The following is an 18,736-nucleotide window of genomic DNA, read 5'->3' as shown; positions in this document are numbered from 1 at the left end:
GATTTAGTCATTTTTATGATTTCTGGATGATATTATTCTAAGCGTGCTCCAGATTGCTAGGGTCAATGTCACTGGTTAACATGAGTTTTGAATAAGATATTCCTACAAAACTTGGTCTGTATTATGCTGATGTGGTGACCTCATTTGGCATTGTGGCCATCCTAATGTCAAGGTCATTGTTTCTAAAAATAGAAAAAGGGTTTCAAGTGATAAATGGAATAAGAATGAGATATTGTTATCAAACTTGGACTATAACAAACTTGTCAGGAGAACTTGCTTTTAGGATTGGGTTTGGGACACTCATAGGCCATGGTCATAATTTGCAACTTAAAAAAGAAAAAGGTTTCAGGTTGGTAACATAGAAGATGTTGAATCAATTTAAGTTTAATACTGAATTATTGAATGACAAGTCTTTACACTACGTTTATTCAAAGATGATTGCAATAATATTTTGTACAGAGTAAAACACCATTAAATACAGGTCATTTTTTTTTTTTACAATCTTGTTTAACCTCTTCCCTACCTCTCTTTTGTTTTCTTCTATATTTATACAAAAACATGGTCTCCAAGTGACAAAGCAATGAATTGATGCAGTTTTTATAAACCTGTTTGAAAAATGATGGAGGAGTGTCGCATTCAAATTACAGGTCCCATCATCTAAGGTCAAGGTCACATGTAGGGGTCAAGTTCAAATAAAAATATGAAAATGTGTACAGGGACCATTTATTGTAACACAAATGGTCATTATCATGACAACATCTGTGACACTTGTAATTTAGGTTCATATAATGCAAGGTCACTTAAGATGATGAAATATCCAGATTTTGTCCAGTGCATATCTCCTTCAGCATGGAGGGATTATTATGAAACTTCCAAAAAATGGTCACCACTTTGAGAAGCAGTGCTGCGCACATGAACCAGATTTTATCGTGACAGGTCTAGATCACACTTAGAGGTCATTAAAAAAAGCTTGTCCGGAGCAAAACTTCTACATGCATGAAGCGGATTTAATTGAACTTGGCGCAAATGTTCATCATTGTGAGGCAGAGTGTCAGGTGCAAAATTCAGGTCCCTTAGTCCAGTCACACATTGGGGTCAAAGTTCAGATAGAAATATGAAGATGTGTAAAGGGACCATTATTTTAGTCATCATTTATTGAGGGATTTTAAAACAAATGGTCATTATCATGGTGACTGTCATGGCACTTGTATTTTAGATCAAATTATGCAATGAATATTTCTACTTATTTTTTCCTAATGTTAGTAATGAAATTTACAATTTTGTGCATAGGTGTTGATCAAGCCAGGGCAAAAACAGAATCTTCAGTGAAGGTATTGAGTGAGCATGCACTGGGTAAAGTATTGACTTGTATATCTGAGGAACATGATGTAGCAGATGCTGTACAAGAATATATCTATGACTTTGTCCACACCATGTATAGAACTACGTCAGATCATGAACAACAGGTATGAAAATATTGTTCTGACACTTTTTCTGCATTTTTTGCATGCAGTATATGCAAACAACAGTCTTAACATCAACAGAGAAGTGTACAAACGTTCTTTGTAGGGTGCTTATATGTGTTGCTTTGTTTCATCAATGCACACATCATAGGTATTCTGTCTAATTTAACTTCATTTGCATATGCTACCAGTTTTGGAATTTTTAGTTTTTAATGTTTAGAAAGTTTTCATACATGCAAGTGTTTACATTTGTGATTGCATAAGGATGTGTTTTATAAAATCAAGAAGACTTGACAGTTAAAAGTGGTTGCTCATTGAAAAGATAGATCAAATTAAGCTTACTTTTTAATGGTCACAACAAAAATGAAGAATGAAAATGACCAGAAGCATTATTTAATGGTCACAACAAAGATGAAGAATGAAAATGACCAGGAGGATTTTAAAGGGGCAGCTTAAATAAAGTTTTCACTTGGGCATGTTAGACTGTATTAGGTTTTATCATGCTTTATCTTTTTACAGTTGGTATGTCAGTCAGTGTTGTATTTAACCACTCAAATGGCAAACAACTTACCAGAGAACTCCCTGCTACATAGTTTAGTGACTGTGCATATTGCCTACCAGAAACTTGCACCTAGACTGACTTACTTCAGGGCTATGAACAGTGTATGGCCAGAATGTAGTACCACTATTGTAGACTTGAAAACCAGCAAACCTGACCATTTTATGTTCAAGGAACAGGAATTTGTAAGAAGATTTTTAATGCTCAAACTTCTTGTATAGCTATCATTAAAGGAAATCCACTGAGGTCCAATAGCCTAAAACAATAAATTTTGAAATTCTTTCTTAAATCAACTGGTACATTTAAATTTGAAACCAAGCAATAGATGATATATAGATATACATGTTATAAAATTGATAATCAATGTTTATGCAATTTTTGGCCAATTTGAGTGAAAAGCGTTTAAACGGTTTTCATTTATTGGGCCAATTTTTACAATGAAATTGATTATTTCTGGGAAACAGAGTGAGCAAATGATCTGAAATTTTGTACATGGGTTATTGGTCTAGACATACAACTGAGTTATACAAAAATCTTGAAAAAATATTTTCGGTCCCTTCACATCAAAAAACCTTGGTGGAGTCCCTTTAAGTTAATTATTGTAGCAGTCATCAAGGAAAATGATGGTTAAAAAATAACATTATAATATGCTAAATTAAGAATGAGAAAGTACAATTGCCGGATAGTCATAATGGAGGCATTTTTAATCAGGGGTTTACTTAAGGTTTTGACTTTCACTTGCCCGAAGGGCAAGTAACTTTGAAAATCTACTTGCCCCCAAGAAAAACAGGTTGCCCGATCTTAAATGTGAAGATTGTTAATAATCAAAGCAAAAATTATGGGTAAAATAAGATTTATTGCAGATCCTATCAACTTATGCCTCAGATAGTAAAATAGTCCTAAATTCCCTACTGTATATGTTTTTTTGCTTGTCAACACAACTGTCTTTGCCAGGGATCCAATAGAAATCCCTGAGATTAAATTTAGAAAAACTCCTAAATGTCAGGGATTCCTCACATCAAAATAGTAAAATGAAAATGAAGATTAACAATAGTCGTGATCTGTTAAGGCTTATAAAAATTACAGGTAATAATTAGGCCCTATTCCAGGTGACTTTTAAAATATATTAACATTCAGATGCTATCACCTTAAAAATATTTATTCCCAATTACAACTTTAAAAAGGAAACAGTACATTGATTGTTGAAAATTGTGATAGGATTTAAATGTTTATCGTTGATTTCAAACAATGTAAAATATCAAAAATATGTTTGCTTTGTTTGCATTACCAAACTAGCTATGTACCTTTCAAATTTATTTCATTTTTAAAAACAACAAGTTGCTCCAAGTCCATGACAGGATGTGTTATACTCAATTTAAATTGATCTGTCTGATTCCTATCCTCCCTGTGTGTATTGAAATTTATTTGAAGTTTTAACCTATGTCACATCAAAGGGACTCATCGCATGCAGTAATCATACAGTTCAGAGCACTGACTGGTTCAAAGAACTGTCAGACGAAATATACGTCATTTGCTGTATGTTTCACCTAAGGAGGTTTTTTTCTGTTTTGGTCGTAAATTAGGCATGACCTAGATTGACCTCAGATGACTTATAGTTACACAATATGCTGTGATTTACCAAAAAGGATTTTAAACATTATATGGATTATTTTATTCTGTTTATTAATAGATCTAGAATATTTGTAAACATTGCTGTAGGGGAGAAAGGAAAATAAATTAACAACAGTTCAAGACTATTATGATTTTTCGTCAAGATTTGTGTAAAAAAGATTACTGGTGACGAATTTTAAAAAAATTCTATAGGCCTATTGCAAATGAGTTGACGACGCCAGTTAGTTAAAGAATGACCGTACGAAGAAAAAAATAGCGTACAGGATTCAAAGGAGTAGATTTTTACGGCCTGATTTTTCTGTTCTTTCTTGAACCTTGCAGATGTGTCAGTCTTTATTGACATAACTCATCTTGAATTTTTGTGATTTTATGCTATTTATTCAGAAAATCAGATGTTTTCTTTGCCGTGGCTTTTTCTTTAATTGCTGTAGACTTTTTTCTTTTAAAAATGGGAAAACTTTCGGCGCCGCCCGCCATTTTGAAAATAAAGCAAAATGGAAAAAGTTTTTTTACGTTATTTGATTGGTTGATAGGAGTCCAACTACAATCAGAAACAGTTAAAAATACTGGTTGGGGAGATAACTTCGGCTGGTTGATAAACTCGGCTTTTTATAATTAAATCGAGTTATCAGAATTTTTAATCTAATCAAGCTCACCATCTCATACTATCGGTGGAATTCGACAATATCTGGAAATTTTGTCAAGTTTGGTAAGATATTTAAAAAATAAGACAGACTTTTACCTGTTTGTTTACAAAACATGGCTATAAAAAGTACGGGAATCCCATTGTTGTGCGCATGTGCAGCAGATGCTCATTTTGAGGCCGGCATAGGGGTACTTTTATATATTGACCGTTTACGTATACATTTTGTAGATGAAATTCAGACTCACTTTTGTCTTGCTAACTCAGAAAAAAGGCTGATTTCACAATTGTAATCTTTGAGTGGAATGGAAGTGAATTGGAAGACTGATGTTTAATGCTCCTTTTATATGTTATAAAGTTGAATAGGTACCCTAAATTAATTTCTTCTTCACTCTGTTAAGCTAAGCAAAAATAAATTTGAATAACTAATTCTTTAACTACATATTTCGTTGTACGTTAATAAATGATAATGCATGTGTTTTTACGTAAAATGATTTATATGTTACATAGTACGTTGCATATAACTATCGTGTTATCAGATATTCATTATAGGCTTCTTACGTAATGCTCAACAATTTTGGGAACAAATATTTTCTATTTGACATAAATGAACAACAAAGAAATAATAAAATGTCTAAACATAATATTTTACGTTTTAACTTACTCATTTAAGAAGAAAAACAAAGAGCCGGAATTATCTACTCGCGTGTGTTCAAAATATCCTTTTTACGTACCTCTTCCAGGGCCTCTCAAAATTACCCGTTATGTTTCTAAATATAACTTTTATGGTGATACCGGAAAATCGAAGAGCTGAAGTTTATTATGGTGCAAGATTAATTTAATACGTAAACAAATAAATGAAATATGCCCCCAAAACACTGATTTTCGGCCGAGTTTATCTCCCAAACCAGTACACTTGTTTGACTGTAATATGAACGGAAAGAAAAGTATTATCGGCGAAAGATATCAAAGATAATAGAAGGCATAATGAAAATTCACTTGCCCGCAGGGCAATTTGCTTTCAAATTTCACTTGCCCGCAGCGATTTCTACCCGACGCGGGCAAGCGGGCGTCCGCTTAAATAAACCCCTGTTTAATGTAAAAAAATATGCCTTAAATGCTATGAAATTAACCGTTTGTGTTGCTATATGGCATAATTTCAAGGAAACTGCAATACGTATATTTTAACAGTACTTCTTTTACTTCATACTGTATTTTTATAAGCACAATGAAAATGACTACATTTGACGCTGACGTGGGCCAGCAGATGGCAAATTTATGTCTAAATGGTGTACCAAGTATTAGTGAACATTCATTAGAACTCTGTTGAGTATTTTGTATTTATACACAGAGGCCTCTGTGGCAGAGTGGTTAAGATTGTTGACTTCAACCCATTGCCCCTCACCGCTGTAGGTTCGAATCTTGACAGGGACTTTGTATTTTTTATGTGAGGAAGCTATCCAGCTAGCTTACGGAACGTCGGTGGTTCTACACAGATGCCTGTTATGCCTGAAATAATGCACAGAAGAGCACCCAAGGTCTTCCTCCACCAGTAAAGCTGGAATGTTGCCATATGACCTATACTGTGTCGGTGCAACGTAAAACCCAATCAAACAAACAAAACAGTATTTATACACTGTTGTCCATGACTTCTTTTGACTGCATGATGAACATGTAATGCAATATCATCTTTCAGACATTCTCTGCCTTATGCTTGCTCCTTGAGAATCTATCCCCCAAAGGTACAGATCTTAACAATCTTCGAGGACGTTCTCATTGGTTGAGTAGGGTACATCGTTACAGGCCTGTTGTTGAGAAAGTTATCAGTTTACACGCTGAAGATCCAACATTGTATGGTGCTCATAGTATCCAATCTGTGCGTAGAGCAAAGTAAGTACTAGTAGATCAATGGAGTCATTTTAGTAGCTGAGTTTTAGATGCATTATTAAAAATATAAAAGAAAAGCTTGAAAACCAAAACAAATTCTTCTGTTATCTAAAATTCTCAACTGTTATTTTTATAAAGTCAGTTCCTTAAATGTCAAAGTGCATTAGTTAATGTAAAATTTGTGCAAATGGATCAAAATACATTTTTTTAAAATTTCATATTTTTAACTCGACTATTTGATAAGAATAAGTAGAGCTATTGTAGTCACCCGAGCGTCGGCGTAACCACTTATGTTAAAGTTTTTGTAATAGTTCAAATATTTTCAAAGTCCATTGACATATGGCTTTAAACCTTGCACACTTGTTCACCATCATTACCCCAACCTGTAAACAGGAGGATGTAACTGTATCAAGCATTTTGACAGAATTATGCCCCTTTTTCGTCTTAGAATTTACGTTAAAGTTTTTGTAATAGTTCAAATATTTTCAAAGTCCATTGACATATGGCTTTGAAACTTTGCACACTTGTTCACCATCATTACCCCAACCTGTAAACAGGAGGAGGTAATTGTATCAAGCATTTTTTTTTACTATCAAGCACTAAGAATAGTCGAGCGTTGCTGTCCTACCGACAGCTCTTGTTTGCATATCATAAATTTGTTTAAATTCTGATTTCATATTATTTTAGATTTACTACCACATAATCTTATATCATTTTTATGGAAAGAACCTGTTTATTTTATTGACATTTCATCATTTAATGCGGTTATACAACAGTGTCAATAAAGTAAACAAATTATCACTCGGGCAAACTGCAAGTTTCATAGACCAAATTCCAAGGTACTTTCATTTTTAAATTAAGATACTCTCTTAAACCACATCAAAATATTCATTTAGCCCAAGAAAGAAGAATTGTTATAGAACACTTAAAAGTCTTATAGACCAAGTGAAGGTATCCATATAAACCAATATCAAGGTACACCTATGGACCAAGCTAAATATACCTTATAAGCAATATCAAGGTACACATATGGACAAGGCTAAATATTCCTTATAACCAATATTGAGGTACACTTATGGACAAAGCTAAATATTCCTTATAACCAATATCAAGGTATAACCAATATCAAGGTACACTTATGGACCAAGCTAAATATTCCTTATAACCAATATCAAGGTACACTTATTGACCAAGTTTAAGTATCCATGTAAACCAGTATCATGGTACATTTACCGACCAAGTTCAACCAATATTAAGATACACTTATTGACCAAGTTAAAGTACCCTATAAACCAATATTAAGGTACATTTTATTGACCAAGTTCAACCAATATTAAGGTACACTTATTGACCAAGTTAAAGTACCCTATAAACCAATATCAAGGTATACTTATAGACCAAGTTAAGGTATTCTTATAAACCAGTATCAAGGTACACTGATAGACCAAGTTCAGGTATCCTTATGAACCAATATCAAGGTACTCTTATAGACCAAGATTAAGTATTATTACAAACCTGAATCGAGGTACTCTTCTATATCAAGACCAAGGTGCTCCCTACACCAAGATTATAATATTCCCACACACCAAAATAATGGTACTCTTGTACACCAAGAATAAGGTTCTCTTGTACACCAGGGTCAAGAAGCTCTTAAGTCACCCAGGTCAAGGAACGTTAATTCACCAAGAGCATGGTACTCTTGTACACAATGATGAGACAATATCAAGGTACCAAAATCAATGTACAATTATAGTAAAGGGTCAAGAGATTCTATGAGTAAAAGTTCAAAGTACTGTTGCAAAGTTACTGTAATGTTTATAAATATATATTTTAGGGGACTATGGAGTAGAGTGATGGTTGTTAAGTTATTTCTGGAACATGTCTGTGCATTTGAGAGTGAAGACAAGATAACCATCAAACATTTTATGCCATTATGGAAGGTTAGTTCATTGTATTCCACTATGGGCTGTTATTACATAAGATTACCAACAAACATATAATTCTGTGGGCTGTAAGTACATTGTGTTCCACTATGGGCTGTAAGTACAAATGTTAATTCTACTTTTAGCTGGAAGTAAATTGTATACTGCACTGTATTATAGACTGTACAATGAATGCCACTATTGGCTGTATAAAAGTATTTATTAACCTGTCAGCTTAAATATTATCCTCTGTGGATGGAAATCAGATTTGACTGGTGTATAGTACTGTACCATTTTATGGTATTGGATCTAATTATGCAATATAAAATTAATGCAATACTGTAAAACAATTAATTTGTATAAACATTTCTATGTTGTGTCATACTGGTATTGGAAGATTTAGTCAGTAAATGTTTCATCAAATAAAGAGTTCCATTTAACTGAGTTCAATAGCATGAAAGTTGATACTGATTTATGAGCACTCAAATTATTTATTAATTAAAACATAATTTACAAAATGTTATGGAATGTTCAAAATAGGTAATGTATTTTGCCATTTTACAATTTTTTCAATAGATCATCAAATGTGTTTTCCCATAGTTATTTAAGTTTCCCTTGATAAAATTTATTGTTTTGATTGTTAGATACTTGGTGAGGAGGCAAATATGAAGGAGAAGAAATCACTAGAAGATGTTGAAAAATTCCTCAAAATATGTAATAAACAGGCTATGAAGGAATATATTGGGTATATATAACTGAGTTTTATATCTTTTATCTTTTTGATTCAAAAAATAACTCAGGGTTGCACAGACATGGGAATACAGTAGGAAATATCTAATACATGTAGAAATATTACAGAATTTCTAAAATTTAGTAAGGAACATCTAAAATCTACCAGGAAACTATATTATTTTTGCCATGAAAATGTTCCAGTGTCAGACATTACCTTGTGAAGTAATCATGAAATTTAATATAAATGGCAATTAGTTCATTACCAAAATATTAAAAGAATGCTTTCATTCAGGGTGAAATCTTTTAAGGATGATTACTTTTGAATTTAGTTTGTAAGTAGTAAGTTTCTTCTCTGCTGAGATTTTGCTATTTTCACTCGGGTATATAATTATCAGATTTTATAAATCTGTGATTTCAGAGATGCATTAAAGTGTTGTGATTGTGAAGCTGTATTAGAGGGACCACCCATCACATTACCTTGTCAAGATATTTTATGTAACCAATGTTACGCTATGATGAAGGTGCATGGAGTTAGTGAATGTGCAAAATGCTGTCAACTTTTTAATGAAAACTGGGAACCAGTGCACCAAACAGAGAAAAAGTATTTTATATTTTGAATATATATATATATATAAGTTATAATTATATTAATATAAATAATGGCTTAAGAATATATAAATAATGACTTAGAATAATAAATGAAATTTCAGAAAAATACAGATGTTCCAAAAGAAAGTCAATGTAGTTAGAGCAACTATTAAAGATCATATTTAGAATAACATCTAGCAGCTTTATACATGTACTTAAAAAGAATCTTTTGCAATCTGATAGAGTATTGAATAAAGCTCATGAAAATGGATTGAATTATATAACATTTGTTAGAAGGAACTCTCATACAGTTGTCTGCAAGTGGTGTTTAATAAGTGTTTTGATTATTCATAAACAAATCTTATTTAATAACTTGTCTCTTGAAAAAGGAACAGTAGTTTTTGTTGACAGATAATCTTAAATTACAAATTACTTTTTACCTATAAAAATCAATGTATATAAGCCTCACCTGACAGATTTTTCTAATCTTGTATTGTTTGTATTCGATTTTGCTCAGGTATGGCAGTAGATTCCATTTGCATTATCTGTTGAATGCTATATTTTTTTATAAGAAAAATGTAAATGATATATGACAACTATAAGGTGTTTAGGATAATACTCATGTCAATCATTTACATTCTTATAATATTTATTTTCAGAAATGACATAGAGAAACTGAAAGGCTATCAGAAAAGATGTAATACATTTTTCATGGATGTTGTATCTCAGTTGTGTTTTGCTGATAATACAGCTCCATCACAAGAAGTTGTTGAAAAATTGTTGAGCTATATATTCTTCACAACAAGAGGTGGTGATCATCAACGTACAAGAGATCTGTCAATATTTAACACAGGAATTGATCCTACCCCAGTGTTTAGATCTTTCCTTCTACAACTTCTTATGAGAACAAGGTATTTCCTGAATTTATATATTTCATATGACTTATTTTGTAAAGATTAACATGATGTACTGTGCCCCATAGGCATGCTTTCAATTTAATAGATTAGCAATCATTTTAAAGTAATTTATTTTTTGTTTCTTTTATATTTATGTGTCACTTCAGTCTTATTGATTACTGTTTATGATTGTTATTTTGTAGTGCAGATAATGTGAAAGAAAATCTAGAACATTATTTAACTCAAGCCAAAGATTTGATACAAAAGAATGCAGATGATGAAGATGAGCAGTATGTTGAGCTGTGCTTGCTTGTTATACAGTGTCTAGAGGTAAATGAACAGTATGTTGAGTTGTGCTTGCTTGTTATACAGTGTCTAGAGCTAAATTGGCAGTATGTTGAGCTGTGCTTGCTTGTTATACAGTGTCTAGAGGTAAGTGAACAGTATGTTGAGTTGTGCTTGCTTGTTATACAGTGTCTAGAGGTAAATGAACAGTATGTTGAGTTGTGCTTGCTTGTTATACAGTGTCTAGAGGTAAATGAACAGTATGTTGAGCTGTGCTTGCTTGTTATACAGTGTCTAGAGGTAAATCAACAGTATGTTGAGTTGTGCTTGCTTGTTATACAGTGTCTAGAGGTAAATGAACAGTATGTTGAGTTGTGCTTGCTTGTTATACAGTGTCTAGAGGTAAGTGAACAGTATGTTGAGTTGTGCTTGCTTGTTATACAGTGTCTAGAGGTAAATGAACAGTAAATTGAGTTGTGCTTGCTTGTTATACAGTGTCTAGAGGTAAATGAACAGTATGTTGAGCTGTGCTTGCTTGTTATACAGTGTCTAGATGTAAATTGGCAGTATGTTGAGCTGTGCTTGCTTGTTATACAGTGTCTAGAGGTAAATGAACAGTATGTTGAGTTGTGCTTGCTTGTTATACAGTGAACAGTATGTTGAGTTGTGCTTGCTTGTTATACAGTGTCTAGAGGTAAAAACACATGCTGATTATAATAGTGTAGTTTATGAGTACATAACAACTATGAATACAACATCTGACATCAATATTTTGGCTCAGAGGTCAAGACGGATTTGTCTATTTGGAAGGAAAATTTGAGTTATAAAATGATCATATGATATAATATACCCCTTTTTAACTCGGTGTTTGTCAAAATTGACTATTGAGAGGGATGATTTCAAAAGTATGAAATGCTGTTTTTTTCTTTTTGACACTCAGATGCTATACCCAAAGCAGTTGTTAGTAATTACAAATAAAATTTATGAGATTTGTAAAATTAATTGATTTTATATAAGAGTACATGTATGTATAGGACCTTGAGGTAGAAACATCAAAAAGAAATTGATAAAAGAAATATTATTTTTTTATATTGTAGGACATGTATACCCAAGAAGCATCTAGAGCAGATGTTGATGAAATAAAATATGCATGTGATGCATTACATCGAGCCAATCAAAACATTACAATGGAAGGGCTTAATGTAGAAAAGCTATACGGATTGGCTAGTGCTAGAATGGGCCTGGCTATTACAGCAAGATGTGTGGCTGAGATTGTCATGAATAATATAGATCCAAGACATGTTGATAGAAGAGTTAGAAAACTTATAGAGACTGCTCAAATACTGTATGAGGAAACACATGTGAATTGGACAAGGTTAGAATGCATTCAATAATAATAAATGTTAACAATAAATGATTTGATTTTATAGTTATATCTATATAACTGAATTGTATTTTTGATTGTTTATTTGATGTGTTACGTGTCTGTTTGTGCACCATCTCATGAAAATCAATGTTTTATGTTGAGCTTTTAGCGAAAGGGGACTTTCGGTTGACAAGGGGATATTCCTTGAATGTACTAGTCAGATTTACTTGTACGCCTAGTTTTAGGGTACCTGGAAAAGAAATGTTAACATTTTCATTTGAACCTATTGTATGATGTATATAATGTAATGGTGATATACAAATATGGAAATAATGATTCAATCTTTTCCTATTTTTTTCTTGATTTTAGGAAATACCTGGTGAAGCACATATGTAGATGCTACAGTATTGATGTTTATTATAAAGTTTGTCAAAATCCAGCACCATTCCTTAGATGGATCAGTATGAGAGATGTTAACAGTGATCAGGTATATGATATTGATGAGCTTTTGGAAATTGTTCTGCTTGGTTATAGATATTGATTTACTTTTAAGCTATTGAACTTCAAGCCAACTTTGATTTTAATATTAGTATAACAACTTATATTAACAACTTATGTTAACAACAAAACAGAAATTTGTTGATCCTGTCTTTAAGCCTGATTCCCTAAAATCATTGAAATTAGGATTAACGCCTGCAGTAAACAATATTACTAATAAGTGCACACTCACTGTCATTATAGTAAAAGAAACCCTCTGGGGTCTATTTGTATTGCACACCTTATATGGAAATATTGTGTAATATTTGATGTAACATTTACAGGTTGTTGAAGTATCTGATAGATATATTGTATGTGGAGATAATTATAAAAGAATCAGAGAGGCTATAACAAAGGTTATCCTTGGTGAAAATGTTGAACATCTTTTTGAAACTGTACAGGTACGATTTCCTTTTATATTTTGTTCTCTGCTAAGTAGTACTGACATAAGCAAAATAGGAAACTGAACTATACCATTTCCTTTACACAGAAATGACAGTTATCCTTGGATTAAATGAGCAGAATCTTTTCTCACAAAGTATAAGTCATATCATCTGTGTTGCATTATCATATGCATACATTTTTCCAATCTTTGTTATGTTTTAGTTTAAATTTAAATAATAATTTGCACCTAGTCATTTTATGCAGTATACAGAATTAAAAGTTATTGTTATAATGAATATAGCATGCTAGTATTTATCTTTCTTAGGAGCTTCAAGCTGCAGGAGTTAGAGTAGAGCTGATGTTACAGCTTGCTGTACATAGAGAAATTACAAGCTCATATATATACCCACAACAACAGAGGAAACTAAAGGCACTGGTATGTGTAATTATTGTATTCAACACATTGTAACCTTTATAATTGTTATGTATGTTGTAAAACAATAAATACCGGTTTTATGTTGTCTAATTGCAAAGTGATTGCTTTGTACATATACTATGTTAAAGCAAAACTGACACTAATGATGGTAAGTTCTGCAACATGGAAATGTTAGCAATTTATGCTAGATATGTATTAGCCAGTGAAAATTTAACAACCATAGTCCAAATATCTCTCAGTATGTTTTAGACAATTTACTATTTTCCCACTTGATAGTCATTCCTTAATATGGACAAAAATCTGCTTATGTAAAGTGAATTACTGTCTGAGTATAGACTAGTTTGAATTTATTAATATTACCTGTAAATTGTATTGGCTTTCCTGCATAGCTTAATATTGGAGTGTAGATATTTTGACAGGTGCTTGTCAAAGTACCTGACCCTAGTTAATAACCTATTTTTGAAATATGATGTTAACTTTGTTGTCATTACCAAGGCAACTTGCTGAAACCTGGCATCATTGGCATACACATTTGTAAATAGTTTCAACAGCCCTAGTGTCTGCTAATCATAAACATTAGATGTTTTAGAACATATGTTGTTAAAGCCAATCAGTCCATTACTTAAGCTGTGTAACTATTTTATTTACGACAGAATGTCAATTACTAAGTAATTTTTGGGCAGACATGTCATCAGCTATGTGGTTAGAAAATAATCATGTGATTTTCAGTAAATAGAAATTACTCAATGAATGAATAACTGGATGCTGTACAAAACAAATTGGCATGAATAAGTATTAAAAGGCATAGGTTTTCAAAAAGAGAATGACTGTAATATTCATAAAATAGTAAATTTGTGTACATGTTAGATTGTTTTATCATTGCAGGCCATGGAAACTCTGGATATATTTGCACAAGAATGTGAGGCAGTAAAAAATAAGGTTTGAAATTTTAGTACTGTATCATTTATTAGTCCTCTACCGGTTTAACCGGAGGGGACTTTAGGTTTACCCTCTGTCCGTCTGTCTGTCAGTCCGTCCGTCCACAAAACTGGATCCCGCCATAACGCAAAAAGTACTGACAATATTTTTATGAAACTTGATATATAGATAAATGGCAGTATGGAGATTATGCACATCTTTTTCTTTTCTTTCTATGTTGAAAATTCTGGTTGCTATGGCAACAAATAGACTGAAAATATGGCAAACTTAACACATAAACTGAATCCAGTGATAACTCAAAAAGTACTAAAGATATTTTTATGAAACTTGAAATATGGGTAGATGGCAGTCTGGAGATTATGCACATCTTTTTTAACCAGGTTTTCCGAAGGAAAAAACTGGTAATTAGATTGAGGTATGTCGGCGGGCGGGCGGTCGGCGGGCGGGCGGACGGGCGGGCGGGCGTAAACAATTTCTTCTGTGCGCAACTCCTCCTACATTTCTCAACGGATTTTGACCAAACTTTCACAGAAGCTTTGTCATCAAGTGCCCTGGCGCATATTGTCGGGGTTTTGCGATTAGATAATATTTGACCTAATTATGGCCCTTTGTTTTTTTTTCCTTATATAAAATATATAGTGAACAATTTCTTCTGTGCGCAACTCCTCCTACATTTCTCAACGGATTTTGACCAAACTTTCTCAGAAGCTTTGTCATCAAGTGCCCTGACACATATTGCCAGGGTTTTGCAATTGGTATATATTTGACCTAATTATGGCCCTTTGTTTTTTTTCCTTATATAGAATATATAGTGAACAATTTCTTCTGTGCGCAACTCCTACATTTCTCAACGGATTTTGACCAAACTTTTCTTAGAAGCTTTGTTATCAAGTGCCTGGCACATATTGTCGGGGTTTTGTGATTGGATAATATTTGACCGAATTATGGCCCTTTGTATATTTTTTCCTTATACAGAATATATAGAGAACAATTTCTTCTGTGCTCAACTCCTCCTACATTTCTCAATGGATTTTGACCAAACTTTCTTTGAAGCTTTGTTATCAAGTGCCTGGCACATATTGTCGGGGTTTTGTGATTGGATAATATTTGACCGAATTATGGCCCTTTGTATATTTTTTCCTTATACAGAATATATAGTGAACAATTTCTATAGTGCGCAACTTCTCCTACATTTCTCAATGGATTTTGACCAAACTTTCACAGAAGCTTTGTCATCAAGTGCCCTGGCGCTCACTAAATTCCCATGTTTCTTCCAAGACATCATTCAAGTATTTTTTTAAAATTGTGAACATACTTTTCTTGATATCGCACAAAACACCACACGCCAATATTGTTGACAAAAGAAAATGACAAGAGACGCAGAAATGCAAAAATTAAGCAAAAATAAAGTACTGTTTACCTTTCTAAAACATTTGGGAAAAAAAGGCGAATAGACAACATAAAATTTCTCAATCATTTTTGTTTGAGGAATATTAGAAAAGCCATAATTCCTCCTAAAAGTTCAATTAAAAACAAATGCCCCTTCATGACAAAGCTTCTGTGAAATATTTTGCTGAAAACCTGGTTGCATCGCATTGCGATGTTCCTTGTCTTTTCTTCCTATGTTGAAAATTCTGGTTGGTATGGCAACAAATAGACTGAATTTGAAGATTTCTAATTTGAATTTTTACGCTTTTTCACTATAACTTCTTTATTTCTTAAGGTGTTTACTTCAAACTTTAAATATAAGTTTCTGGTCATCAACCTCATCATATGTGACAAGGTTTACAACTCTAGCACAAAAATAATCAGAATTACCTCCCTTGAACTTAGAATTTTTATGATATCTTTTTTAAATAACTTCTTTATTTCTTAATGTATCTACTTCAAACTTCATATATATGTTTCTTAATTATCACTCAACATTTGTGAGAAGGTTAAATACTCTAGCAAGACTATTTCCAGAATAATGTCCCCCTTGAAATTAATTTTTTTCAAGAAATTGGTATTTTTTACTCCAAATTCTTAATTCCTTATAGGATTTACTTTAAAATCCCACATCGTTATAATATGACAAGGTTCATAAATCTAGAATCCATATTTCCAGAATTATCTCCTCCTTAAACTTTGAATTTTTCTTATTCATTCTTTAACTATCTAATTTTTTCTTCATGGATTTTCTTCAAATTCAAAATAAACATTCATTATCAACACCTAAAAATATAACTTAAAAATGACAGATTGATATTTATAATGCATTAAAGGGAGACACAGGCAAAAATATTGATTTCTTCATTTCGAATTTTTCATACATCATTTTGTAAATGTCCTCAAAATGAATACACTAGGCAGTCACATGAACACACATTTTCTCTTTATAAAAAATAAATTTTTTGTTTCCTAACTTGACCCACGTGGGTCAGGTTAATTAGAGCATTAAGATTTCACAAAAGTTGTCAGACTGAACTCTGGAAACATTAAAGAACATGTCAAATGAAAGGTTTCAACTCATTTCAACCATACAATATCCACAATATCTGTTATTGTATCTTCCAGAGTTTGTTCAAGTCACATGACTTGTTTTAAAACTACTCTGTGATTATGTCCGCATCTAAATTTTGTTCAACATATATAGATATTTTTATGCTTCAAACCTTAAATATATAGAATTTGTACAGAAATTCATGCTGGGGCTTAAAAAGTGTCATTTTAGCATGATTTAAGTACATAAGATCATTTTAATGTTTAAGTCTTTTATTTGCTTGAGTATCCCTTTAAGACTTGACATATGCTATATCATTCACATAAATCATGAAAATATATCCATATTATTTGATATTTTGCTGATTGAAAATTGAGGTATTTAAGAAGTATCAGGCCATCTGAACATAATAGTTCAGCAAGTTTTCATCCAAGTATAATTTACTGCTGAAAGACACTTACTTATAAAATGTTGATTTATATCCAAATATTTGGTGATGCTTATTTCCTTGTATGAATTTTATGTATAAAAAATAAAACTGTTATACTTTTCAGTCTCTTATGCAATTATTGATGACAAACGAGCTTGTACCAAGACACCTTGTGACTGTTGAAGGGGAAGATCTACGCGTACAAGGAATACAATGCCTTATAGTTCACTATCTATCTGTAATGATGTATGTGAAAGGGGACAGAACTCTGCTTCAACCTTTACAATCTCTTATGATGAATCCTCAAGCATGTGCTGTATGTGTATTTTGTCTTTTTAAAAAAAAGCATATAATGGGTGTAAAACCTATTATTTATATTTCTTTATTTGAATCAATGTTACAATGTTTCTCTCATTTATTGATTCTTCAGCTATAAATGAAATTAACAGTTACTATGGAAGTGTATTATCATCAAAATTTATATATTGATCTTATCACTAAGATAAAAAAAAAGTTAAATTTTTAAATTAAAACTTGAGTCGATTTCTGTATTCAAACTTAAATTATTATTATTCTTTAATTTTTGAAATTCTTGAAATTTTTTGTACATAAATAAACCATTTGATCCTTTCTCAGTGATAGATATTAAAATAAATTAAATGCAGAAAAAAGTTTTATATACTCATTATTGTTTATTTTAACAATTGTTTTATTGCATGCAGACAAATTTTGCTTCCTCATATTCTTTATGAATGTATCTACGTTTTACATGAATGTTTTTTTTTTTTATACCAATGTGAGTTACATTGTATGTATATGCTGAGGCCCACATGGAAGATAGGGACACCGAATATGCTAGCCTCATTAAATAAAGTCGTTACTAGTACCTTGTAAATATTGTATGTTACAGGAAATGCTCTTACCTACAATGCCACAAGATGATCTAGAGGATATAAGAAATGCCCTGTTGGATGCTGAAAAGAACAATGAAAATGAGAATCCTGTTGTTTACCGTAAGAATTATTTCAGTTTTTATATTCCCTTTTGAAAAACTAAAAACATGTCATATTATGAAAAGGCCCTTGGTGGGCTAGTGAAGCATTTCTTTTACTTGCATAGAGGGATTTTTGTATTAATATATTCATACAAATAATTTCACCATCTTGAGACATGTATATCCAGTTTGCTCAGTCAATGTCATTTCCGTGTTAAGAATTTAAGCGACAATTTGAAAATTCAAAAGAAATATCACATTATGTCAATATGATGATAACCGTCATAATTTTGAAATGTTTTATCTGGGTTTTCAGGTAGTTTGGCAGAGCCCCCATACAATATGGTTCTTGTAGTTGAGTAAATATTTCTATGTATAGACATAAATCAATTTAAAGAAAACAAATATATTAACTTAACCCTTTTATCATTTTTGAGCACATTTATTTATCGAAAAATTCTTCATGTAGTGTCTGTTTTTCTTTTCAGGTTGTCCAAATGGTCATCCATATGTTATTGGAGATGTATGTTTATTTTTATATAGAATTTATATTAATTTCTC

The 18,736-nt window shown here is 32.0% G+C and overlaps 2 protein-coding genes across 2 annotated transcripts in view; both read left to right on the top strand.

Annotated features, from left to right (window-relative positions):
• Positions 1 to 8,861, top strand: part of LOC132750079 (E3 ubiquitin-protein ligase rnf213-alpha-like) — a 162,222-nt gene extending 153,361 nt beyond the window's left edge. Inside the window, exons 63-67 of the mRNA XM_060740016.1 lie at positions 1,291 to 1,466; positions 1,983 to 2,207; positions 5,994 to 6,187; positions 8,019 to 8,124; positions 8,751 to 8,861. Of these exons, the coding sequence (XP_060595999.1) occupies positions 1,291 to 1,466; positions 1,983 to 2,207; positions 5,994 to 6,187; positions 8,019 to 8,124; positions 8,751 to 8,861 (812 nt within the window). The remainder of the gene's footprint in view (positions 1 to 1,290; positions 1,467 to 1,982; positions 2,208 to 5,993; positions 6,188 to 8,018; positions 8,125 to 8,750) is intronic.
• A 57-nt stretch (positions 8,862 to 8,918) lies between these two features.
• Positions 8,919 to 13,378, top strand: LOC132750083 (E3 ubiquitin-protein ligase rnf213-alpha-like). Its single transcript, XM_060740021.1, has 8 exons — positions 8,919 to 8,929; positions 9,257 to 9,439; positions 10,086 to 10,337; positions 10,526 to 10,652; positions 11,705 to 11,982; positions 12,343 to 12,460; positions 12,795 to 12,911; positions 13,220 to 13,378. The coding sequence occupies exons 1-8, from the start codon at positions 8,919 to 8,921 to the stop codon at positions 13,361 to 13,363; spliced, it is 1,230 nt and encodes a 409-aa protein (XP_060596004.1). The 3' UTR covers positions 13,364 to 13,378.
• The last annotated feature ends 5,358 nt before the right edge of the window (positions 13,379 to 18,736 follow it).

This window comes from Ruditapes philippinarum, unplaced genomic scaffold, assembly GCF_026571515.1.
Source record: "Ruditapes philippinarum isolate M1 unplaced genomic scaffold, ASM2657151v2 ctg1899_1_1_1_1, whole genome shotgun sequence".
Taxonomy (NCBI): Eukaryota; Metazoa; Mollusca; class Bivalvia; order Venerida; family Veneridae; genus Ruditapes; species Ruditapes philippinarum.
This window is presented reverse-complemented; position numbering and strand designations above follow the sequence as displayed.